This window comes from Haplochromis burtoni, unplaced genomic scaffold (genome assembly GCF_018398535.1).
Source record: "Haplochromis burtoni strain Fernald_Lab_line unplaced genomic scaffold, NCSU_Asbu1 Contig_269, whole genome shotgun sequence".
Taxonomy (NCBI): Eukaryota; Metazoa; Chordata; class Actinopteri; order Cichliformes; family Cichlidae; genus Haplochromis; species Haplochromis burtoni.
Window position 1 is genome coordinate 701,465 of NW_024582630.1, and position 11,747 is coordinate 713,211.

At 40.1% G+C, this 11,747-nt stretch overlaps 1 protein-coding gene across 1 annotated transcript in view; it reads left to right on the top strand.

Annotated features, from left to right (window-relative positions):
- The window catches only part of LOC102305439 (B-cell receptor CD22), a 107,336-nt gene that overhangs the window by 31,787 nt on the left and 63,802 nt on the right, over positions 1-11,747 (top strand). The window contains exon 4 of the mRNA XM_042227575.1: positions 6,137-6,355. Coding sequence (XP_042083509.1) covers positions 6,137-6,355 — 219 coding nt within the window. The remainder of the gene's footprint in view (positions 1-6,136; positions 6,356-11,747) is intronic.

Consider the following 11,747-nt stretch of genomic DNA (forward strand, 5'->3'; position numbering starts at 1 on the left):
TGGCCACTGCTATTGTGATGTTTACAGAAGTTTTATTTTGAAAGGTCGAACAGGAAACGGAAAATGAACAAGTTAGCGCTGCAGACTGTGTTATCGCTGCAAGCCTGAGAATTAAAGAATGGAACTGAGAATTACTGAAGGTGTGATCATTAATGTTTGAGGCATGCAAACATTACATTGGCGACGAGAGTAAAGGTTACAACCAAAGCAAGACGAAGAAAGTTGCCCTACCCGGAGCTTAAGAGACAAGAACATGGCTGCACACGCTACTCCACTTCCACCCTTCGACACGGAGACCGACCTCGGTTCCGTCGGACCTCGCTGGACGAAATGGCTTCAGAGGTTTGAAAACTACACCACCGCAATGAATATTACTGGAGATGCAAGATTAAGAGCATTATTGCTGCATGTGGCTGGTGAAAAAGTGCATGACGTTTACGACACGTTAGCAACGGATGGCGACAAGTACGCAGATACAAAACAGAAATTGTCAGCGTACTTTGCGCCTAAGAAAAACGTGCAGTATCAGATTTATCTGTTCAGGAAAGCGGTGCAAGAGTCAGGTGAAACGTTGGACAACTATCACACCAGGCTTAGGATTCTAGCCAAAAACTGTGAGTTTGCAGACATGACTGCAGAAATCAAAACACAAATTATCCAAAGCTGTACATCATCACAGCTGCGTAGAAAAGCACTCAGAGAACCTGATTTAACGTTGGATGATCTATTAAATCACGGGCGTGCATGTGAGTTGTCTGAATTGCAAGCTACAGGGATGGAAGCTGACAAGACAGCTGCAGTTAATAAAGTACAGCACAAAACAGGACGTGATACCACGGCTAGAAACAAATGGACACCCTCATGGCAGCCGAATAACCGCTGTCGAAACTGTGGAGGCAGATATCCTCATGAGCAAGGCTGCCCAGCCAAAGACAAAATCTGTAATTCTTGTGGCAAATACAATCATTTTGCAAAGCAATGTCGCTCAAAGAGAAAAGAGACACATTGTGGAAAGAAGTATAAGAAAAATCTGCCACCGCAAACTGTTCATCAAGTAACAGATAGCGCTGCACATGTGGAGACAGGGCACACATCCAGCAGTGATGACGCCTATGTATATGTGGTGAACACAGCTAAACATCCTAAACTCCCACATACTGAAATCAGAGTAATGGGCACCCAGATACCGGTGCTAATCGATTCTGGGGCCACTGCTAACTGCTTAACTGAAGCTACCTACAACAAACTGACACCACGTCCTACTTTGACTTCTACAGACATCAAGATTTACCCATACCACTCATCTACGTCTCTCCCTGTGTGTGGTGCATTCAGGTGCAGTGTGGAAAAACAAGACAAAACAGTTAGGTGTTCCTTCTTTGTCATTAAAGGAGGAGGTTTCAATATTTTGAGTTTTGAAACCTCAAAAGCCTTGGGACTCCTCCATATTGTGACTGCGGTCTCTTCTCAGTCTCAACGTTCTGTTGCAGACAAGCTAGTAGAACAACACCCAGAACTTTTCCAGGGAATTGGAAAACTCAAAGATTTTCAAGTGAAACTGCACATAAACACAGATGTAAAATCAACCTGTCAACCACACAGACGTGTTCCTTTTCATTTACGTCAAAAAGTGGAGGATGAACTTCAGAAATTAGAAGCTGATGACATTATTGAAAAGGTTACAGGACCAACACCGTGGGTTTCACCCATTGTAACACTGCCAAAACCAAAGAATCCGAATGACGTACGGATATGTGTGGACATGAGACAAGCAAACACTGCAATCGAACGAGAACGACACGTCACGCCCACGATTGATGATGTAATCCATGAGCTGAATGGATCTACGGTGTTCTCAAAACTTGATCTCAGGGCAGGATACCACCAACTTGAATTACACCCTGACAGCCGCTACATTACGACGTTCACTACTCATCTGGGACTTCGGCGCTATAAAAGACTGAGCTTTGGAGTCTCTTCTGCAGCTGAAGTGTTCCAAAATGCTATTTATCAGACGCTGCAAGGACTGAACGGAGTCAAAAATCTCAGTGATGACATTATAGTCTTTGGCAGGGACCAGGCTGATCATGACAGCAATCTTACAGCTCTCTTTAAGCGACTATCAGAGTCAGGTCTTACTCTGAATCGAGAGAAGTGTGAATTTAATAAAACGAAACTTGAGTTTTTTGGTTTCATCTTCTCTGCAGGTGGCGTTTCAGCAGATCCTAAAAAGGTTGCAGCAGTTCAACACGCTCCCAACCCAAAAACACCTGCTGACATCAAAAGTCTCCTTGGCATGGCCAATTACTGCTCAAGGTTCATCAGAGACTTCTCATCGATCTCTGAGCCACTGCGCAGGCTCACGCACAAGGACACCCCTTGGACATGGGGTCAAGACCAAGAAACTGCGTTGCAGGCACTCAAGGTCAGTCTCACAAGCGACACGACGATGTCCTACTTCTATCCCAGCAGACAGACTGAACTGATAGTTGATGCTAGTCCAGTAGGACTGGGCGCCATTCTCTGTCAAAAAGATGAAAAGGGGATGAAACACATTATTGCATATGCAAGCAGAGCACTGAGTGATGTGGAAACGAGATACTCGCAGACTGAGAAAGAAGCACTCGCCATTGTGTGGAGTTGCGAACATTTCCATTTGTATGTTTATGGACATCCATTCACACTGGTGACCGATCACAAGGCACTCGAAATCATCTGGAATAACCCAAGATCAAAACCACCTGCCAGAATAGAAAGATGGGGACTGAGACTTCAGCCATATAACTTCAGAGTGGAATACAGAAAAGGTGCTGATAATCCAGCTGACTTTATGTCACGTCATCCAGTGCCAACACAGGAGAATGAAAGTGCTCGTGCATGTAAGGTTGCAGAAGAGTATGTCAATTTCTTCTCTTATCACTCCACCCCAAAAGCCATGACACTTCACGAGATAAAAACAGAGACTCTGAAAGACCAGGTTCTGCAGGAAGTCATCGGTCACATCAGGAACAACACGTGGCATCTAACAGATAAATCCCAGCATGCTGACATTTTGAAATCATTCAAACATGTTCAAAGTGAACTAACAGTAGCCGACTCATCTGACTTCATTCTCAGAGGCACGAGGATAGTCATTCCAACTGTCCTACAAGAAAGAGCAATACAACTGGCACACGAAGGGCACCAGGGTATCGTCAAGACCAAAGCGCTGCTACGTACCAAAGTATGGTTCCCAGAGATCGATCGGAAAGCAGAATCTGCAGTTCAAAACTGTCTGCCGTGCCAAGCTAGCACACCTGTCACACACACTGACCCTCTGCAGATGTCACCATTACCGGAAACGCCCTGGCACAGTGTCAGTGCAGACTTTTATGGACCACTCCCTACGGGGGAATACCTGCTCGTTATCACAGACGAGTATTCTCGCTATCCAGTCGTTGAAAGTGTACGCTCAACATCAGCATCTTCTGTTATCCCAGTAATTGACAAAGTGTTCTCCATGTTTGGGATCCCAAGGACAGTAAAAACTGACAATGGTCCTCCTTTTAACAGTGAGGCTTTCTCACAGTTTGCAGACTACCTAGGATTCCATCATCGCAAAATCACACCTTGTTGGCCTCAGGCGAATGCCATTGCTGAGAGATTCATGAGAACCCTAGGTAAAGCACTGAGAGTTGCCGAGACGCAGGGCACACCATGGAAACAGCAACTAAACATCTTTCTTCGTGAGTACAGATCTACACCTCATAGCACAACAGCGAGCTCACCAGCTGAAATACTGTTTCAACGCCAGCTATACACCAAGCTCCCTTTCGTTAACACCACTCCACGGAAGTGTTCAGATGCTGAAGTGAGAGCAAGGGATGATAGTGCAAAGATCAAGATGAAGGTGATCGCAGATGCAACTCGTCACGCCAGACCACACTCACTAAGTCCGGGTGACACAGTGCTGCATCGCCAACCCAAGCACAACAAATTATCCACACCATACAATGCAAAACCCTACAAAGTGACTAAGGTTAAGGGTTCTGAAATTACAGCTACACGGGATGGACACTCAATTGTCAGGAATGCCTCATTCTTCAAGAAAATCAGACATGGACTTGAAGATGCCCCACCTGGACGGCATGTCGACCCCGCCTTAACAGACAAGCCCAGATACCCAGTCAGATCAAACAGACGCGCACCTATGCATCTGTCTGATTACATCAGATCTAAGACTTGAATATCTGAGTGACCAGTTAAAGGTTATGCTGCGTGTAACATGTTTGTTGTTCCTGAATCTAACACTGTAACCAGTATTATAGTGTTGAATGTTGATAGTGTTTAGTCACAGATCTGCGCAAACGCAGTGCTGTTTAAGTGATGTTTAGGTGTGGAGAAACTCAAGTAATAAGAACGTTCAGTAATTTTATTAGGTGTCGTTGTCATAGGTTCAGATTAATAATTCACCTCGCTGAATACCTAAGTTTGTTTAAAAAAAAAAAAAGGAGGTGATTGTGATGTTTACAGAAGTTTTATTTTGAAAGGTCGAACAGGAAACGGAAAATGAACAAGTTAGCGCTGCAGACTGTGTTATCACTGCAAGCCTGAGAATTAAAGAATGGAACTGAGAATTACTGAGGGTGTGATCATTAATGTTTGAGGCATGCAAACATTACAGCTATTAACTTAGTGCTCAATATTTCTACCAACATGGTACAAAAGTACTGAGGCATAATTTTAACATGCACAAACAATTAGAACCAGTATCATGCCAGTTAACTGCCAAAAGAAATAACGCTTACAGGTTCATTGACGCACAAAGAAAACTTACATTAAAACTTAATGTACATGAGAGAAAATCTATTTATGATCCTGGTAATAAACTGGCCCGGAACTGTACGATTAAAGACTGATTAAAAATATTCCATATTTGTATTTTAAGAAGCTATTCTGCATGTAAACCACTGTATAACAACCACTTCTTCATTTCAGTGTGTGAGTTTAGAGGCTTTCATCTGTTTATGCATGTTGACCATGTCCAGTTGAAGGAAGACAGTCTAATATTTCTTTTATATTTTCTAACCACAGAAGACCCTTTTATCAAAGACTACATCCTGAACAACTGATGGAGACTAACTGGAAAACAGTATGTGTCATGTTGATGTGATTTAAGAAGCGAGAGAAGAAGCGATGAGTTTAAGTGCAGCAGCGAGTGGATTGGTCCTCTTCCTTCTCTCTCTAACAGGTTTATGTGTACCTGGTTTTCACACATTCAGTATCTGCAGGAGTTACTTTTTAATGTAAAATTACAATACATAAGGGATTTATTTTTGTAGACCCAGTACATCTCTCCCTATATCTCTATATACATCTATATATCTACATCTATCGGTAGATATAAATAGGTTGTACCTAACTGGACAATTTCTATAATAATTTAATATGTGGAAAGCTGATCTTTATCTATTAATGTTCTGAAGACAGACATTTCAGACATTTGGCTGAGAACAACAGTTGTTAAATATTTTGTAAAACAGAAATGAAGCACAACTTCATTTTTTCTATTGTGATGAAGTGCGCTTGGTCTAAATCCGAATGTCAGAATCAGAATTTCTCTCTGCATGTAGTTCAACTACAAATAAAACTGTTTATTGTTGTTGTAATGAGTCTGACTGCGTTCTGATGTGTTCTGTGTTACAGTGGTACAGAGTCAGAATGATTATGCAGTGACTTACACTTCTACTCAGATCTGTGCTGTAAAAGGATCAACAGTGGACATAGGCTGCTCCTTCAAACACCTTCAAGAGTAAATGCGTTAAAAAGAGTTTGGTTCACTAAAGGGAACAATTATAATCCTGAAGATCTGAAAACAGACCCAGTATATGCAGGTCGAGTGTCGTACAGTTCTCACTGGAAGAGCTACACTCTGACAATCAGAGACCTGAGAGAGAGCGACTCAGCTGTGTACAAGTTCAGGTTTGAAACAGACCAGAAAAATTTTACTGTTTTACCTGGAGTCACTCTGACTGTCACAGGTAACATTTTAATTTACACATCAGTCAGAAATTGTTATGAACATGACTGTGTGTGTTTGGATCTGGATAATAGATGTCTAAGTTTCTGTTCTGATTTTATTTCTTCACATATTCAGCTCTTCAGGTACACGTGGAGACATCATCATATTCCAACTGGGCAACACTGACTTGTCAGAGCAGTTGTCAACTACACAATCATTCCTCCTACATCTGGTACAAAAATGGACACAAGATTTCTAGTAGAAACCAGTATCGGTATTCAGCCAATCTGAATCCTTCAGATAGCTACTCCTGTGCTGTAAGAGGTCATGAAGATTTCTCCTCTCCTTCAGTGTGTGAGTTTATTTCAGTTACATAAAACCATCTCATAGAGTCATTACATACATCTGAATAAAAATAGTCAAACTCACAGTAACTACTTTCTAAATCTGACTTCAATATAATTTTATGTTTCAGGTGTCCGAGGTGATTCATGCAACAGAGTGAATTACAGTAACAGGTAATCTGATGAACACACACTGATGGATATTTAGTCAGCTTAACATGTTCTGTGCTTTTTAATGATATATTTTCTAAAGTTTTTGTGAGATTTCATGTTTAGACATCAAGATAATTACTATTTTTCCCCACTAATTCATTGTTTTAGATCTGAAAATTGAAATCCCTAATCTGTCTCAGTGTGAGAGTGACTGACATTTTATTTATTGTTTCTTGTCCACTGTTCAAGATGTTCAGGTCAGTGTGTCGACTGGACGACAGTTGGATTGTGTCACCAGGTGCAATCATTATGTTTCATCTTATGTCTGGTACAAAAATGGACAACAAGTGAATGGAGCCAGCTCTTCTTCTTATGAAGCTCAATATGACACTTTATACAGCTACTCATATCAAATGTCATATGGCAATAAAAACAGCTACTCATGTGCTTTAAAAGGATTTGAGGATTTTCACTCTCCATTAGTTCATATTTAAATAAAAACAGTAAATTTCACTGTAACTATTTCCCAAATCTGACTTCAAAATCATTTTATGTTTCAGGTGTCCGAGGTGATTCATGCTACAGAGTGAATTACAGTAACAGAAGAATCTGTGCAGTCAAAGGATCATCAGTGGACATTTCTTGTACTTACAACAGTTATGAAAGTCCAATCCAATCAAAGTCCTGGTTCCGTTCTGGTCGTGGATCTGAGGATCTCACAGAAGACTCCCAGTATGTAGGTCGTGTTGAGGTGACTGAAACAGAGCGAGGACGCTCCACTCTGAGAATCAGAGACCTGACAGAGAGTGATTCAGCCGAGTATCACTTCAAATTCAAAACACAAAGATTTTGAATGGAAGAGTAGTTTACCTGGAACAACTCTGACTGTCACAGGTACTGATCAATACACACTGAATATTTCATTCAGCTCAGTTGTTCAGTTGTGGTAATGGGTGTATTTATTGTTTTGAGTATTTAATGTCTGATGTCTGCTGTGTTGTCATATTCAGATCTGCAGGTGAAGGTGAGCAGAATAATATCAGTCCATGAGTCTCAGACTGAGGCAGAGCTGAAGTGTGAAAGCAGCTGCAGTCCAGCTGGTCGTCTTTCTTTTGTCTGGTTCAAAAACAATCAGTTTATGGTTGAACAAAGTTCTTATCAAGATCTGTTCAATCCTGGAGACATCATCTCCTGTGCTTTCAAAGGACATGAAGATTATCGCTCAGATCCTGTGTGTAAGTTTACTTCACTGTGTTATGCGATGATCATGAACAATTTTGTGTTTTCAGATCTTCAGCTTTCTTTTTTCACCAAAATGTTGTTTAAGATGTGCAGTGGAATTCAAGATACTATAATGTATTTTAAATTCTTTTAGTGTTTTACTGTACAACCAGTTTAAAGGTGAATTGAGCCAGGTTCATGAATCTGAGTCCGATACTGAGGTAAAGTCCAAAATAACAGTCTTTGTGCTGAAGAGTGGTTTGATCCTGATCAGAGAACATGAAAGATCAGTTCCTATCATCACCTGTAGACTGCCATGTGGCGACGGAAGCAAATAATTTAATGAAAGACAGCAGTACCCTGAACAACATGTGTAAGATTTAACAAGAATATCTACTTAAAGACTTACCTTAGAGTGTGTAATAAGCAGAGATGTGTGAATTGTGAAGAACAGGTGTACATCAGCTGTTTCTGACTGTCTACAAAGGTCTGTCCATGAAAAGAAGCATGAACTTAATATAATGAGGATAACAGATCTGAGCAGTAATTAAAAGCTTGTCAGTCCCCACAACTGAGGGTGTGACGGACTGAAAAGATACTGAGGGAAATGTGTTGACAACAGCTTTAGATAAGAAATAGAAATAATTTGAACAGTAAGGATAAAAGTCTATGTCAGGTTGGCCACCATAGGCGAAACGCGACCGGGACTCCAGATGATCTCTCCTTTGATAGTTTCTATTGCACTAGAATAGAAAAATAAGTGATCCAAAAATAAATGTAAATAAAATTAGGTAGGATAATGTGAAGTTCTTTAAGTATTACTAAAGTATTTAGTTTTGAATGTTATCAAAAACATACAGAAAGCTCTCTCTCTCCATCAGGTAAACACTCGTGCTGATTATGAGAACGTCTCAGCCTCACAGGGCATCACTGCAGACGACACTGAAGAGCAGGAAGAGCTGCAGTGAAGTCCAGTCATGTTAGAGACTTGCGTATAAAAGAAACAGACTGAAACTCATGTTGTTTAGATGGTGTTTAATCAGACGTTAGAAAGAGAAAAGTTAAGGAGCACGGTCTCTGCCTCTGTGGAGGATTTTTTCATGGACTGTGCTGTTTGGCTGAGGATCAAATGCAGTATTCATAGATGAGGCTAAACTTAAACATCAGCTTTATTTCTGAAACTTCCTGAAAACTTTTTAATTTAAATTTTTTGATTTAGTGAAATTATTTAATATCCTGAACTAGTTTTGGTGTGAAGCACTGTAACTCAGCAGTTTCCACACTGCTTGGTGGTAAAATATGAACACGTGTTGATTCCTGCTTTATTTTATCATTCAGATAAATACTGCTGACGTATGCTGCTGGTGTTTTCATTCCTGAGAATAATTATGTAAAGGGATGAGCTGACTGAGAAATTGTTTGTGGTCTGTCTTTGGTATTAATGTAAACACATTTTATTATTTGTCAAGTAGCCAAGACAAATGTTTCCATCCTGCATGAGCCTTGATTAGGAAGAGCTAAAGGAACAACAGCTAAAGGACACACAGACCTCCTTCTTCCCTAAGAGCACCTGGCTGCAGCCACTGTGGAGCTCCACAGCAAGCGGAAACACGTGACCTTCACCAAACCCTTCTCCTCTTCCCGGCCACCTCCTTCAGTGTATCCATCTGTCGTTCTGTCCTTACAGTGGGAAATGGCCGAAATACCTGACCCATGAGGCATCCTTGTCAGATGCCTAAAGTACCTAAACTGCCTCCTTTCAAGGTGGAGGAGCAGCGGCTCTACTCAGACTCTCTCTCGGAGGAATAAATTCATCACTGTATCTCTAAAGGAGAGGCCAGCCACCCGTCCATGAGTACTCTGCTGTTAAATTTAACAGCTGCAGCACAGCCCTCAGTTCAGGAGCATCTCACATAGAAATATTACAAATTCTTTTTGACATTTTCTGATTTTCTTATAACATGTGTCTGTGTATTAATGGCAATGATATCATCTCCTCTCTTTTTCTGTCTACAAAAATAAAAAGTTCATAATTCATCTGCATTGCACTCCAAAGTCAACAAAACCTGGCTCATATTATTACTTGAATCTGCCGTACTGTCATGCTGTGCATATCCTACAGTCTACTGTTTACAAATCTACTCACTTCTCTTGCTGAGGAGAATAAACTTGGACCACCACCACCTGCAGGTGTGGAGGATAATGCACCAAGACCTCCTGTGTTGTGTCTCAGCGTGGCACTGCAGATAAGAAATCATTACAGTGAGTATTTAAACCTGCCCAGTGAATCACAGGTATCGCACAAAACTCAGTCATCTAGATCTGCAGAACAAAAACAAAACACCCTGCTGACCTGTCCATTTTTGATTATATATTTGCAGCCTGGATTCACTCGAATGTGGAAAGAGAATTTATCCCAACATTGAAAGAGCAAAGAAGAACTGCAGCCAACAAAGTTTTCTAAAAGCTTTCCTAATCAATCAATCAATCAATCAATCAATCAAGAAAACCACGCACGTATTAAATAGGATATGCCAGTCTTCAAAAGTCAGCAAAAGATGACTGACAAAAGATGCATTGCACATGTAATGCACATGTCATGCAGTGACCACTATTGGCCAAAGCAGACAAAGCAACCTCATTAGTTAACTCAATTACTTTTTTTATTTTTTATTTTACCTTTATTTATACAGGTAGCTCAATCGAGACTCAGTAAGTCATTTACAAGGGAGACCCGCTTCAGACAAACATGTTACAATTACAACAATAAAATAACAAGAAATTAAAAATTGTCACAGTCATATCAAAACCAGGAGCACGTTCCCAGTGATGATGTCACCAGGTCGGTTGTACGTCTTTTTTAAGTCTGCAAGTGAAATCAATTAAGAGAGGATTTCCTTAGAGGAGAGAAGTTATGACGATTCTATGAAGGGAATAGTCAAATAGTCCATACATATTATTTTATTTATTTGTTTTTGTTATGAAATTATTAACTTTATCACCATAAAATACTGTTTGCTTCACAAGGTACTTATAAACGTGTTTGTTTTCTAGCATTAGTTTTGTTTGTTTCTGACACCAAAGACTATAATTCAGTCAGCCTCTGACCCCGCCTCCCCCTCCTTATTTCATGATTTGGTTTGGTCCATGTGCACGCGCTCTTAGCGATACAGAGATAGCGCTGCAGTAGGATGTCTCTGTTATCAGTAAAGTCTGAGTTTCGAAAAAGAAAAAAGAGACAGGCAGAAATTAACTTGATGGACTTTCCTAGTTTTAGTCAGCTTGCTTCATTTCTGACAGAAAATAATGTGTTTGTTGTTTTAGCCAACTTGTAATTGGAGGCAAAACCTTTGTACATAAGCAGGTGAGTTCTTTTATGCCAAAATGTGTCTAATCACCTCTTGGGAGCCCGTTAGGAATTTTTATCATCATAGCCTACATAAAGAGAGAAGTACTGTTACAGGTGATCAGAGTTTTCAGTGAGCTAAATCAGATTAAAACCTTTGCTTTATAGGTCTCAGGACAGACATATTAGTTTGCTATACTTTGCTTGAAAGCTGATATTCAAAGGATTATTCACGTTTGCCAATATGTAGTATTATAAATACAAATGTTCAAGCAGTAAAAAATACTTAAAATACTAGAATTTTAGAAAATATTAAAATGTAAAAAGTGGTTTCTACATATCTCATCAGTCTTGCACAACATTATAAAATCTATTTATATTATCTATTTAATCTATTTATGAGAATATTGATCCAGGTCTGCACAGTGTTATATTTTCAGAGCTGGCATGGTTTACAGTATTAATGTGGTGGGGCCTAAAGTTTTATATATATTTATTTTTGCATGGGACACCAAATCTGTGCTTACACCACTGCAGCCAAACCAGCATTTCGTGCTCTATATGTAGCAATTACATACCAAAGACCATAATAGGTTGGTGTGTAGTATAAAATATGACATATTATACCAAGACTGGAAAAACTTGAAATGTACCACATTTAAAACCAGGAAGTTACAAAAAA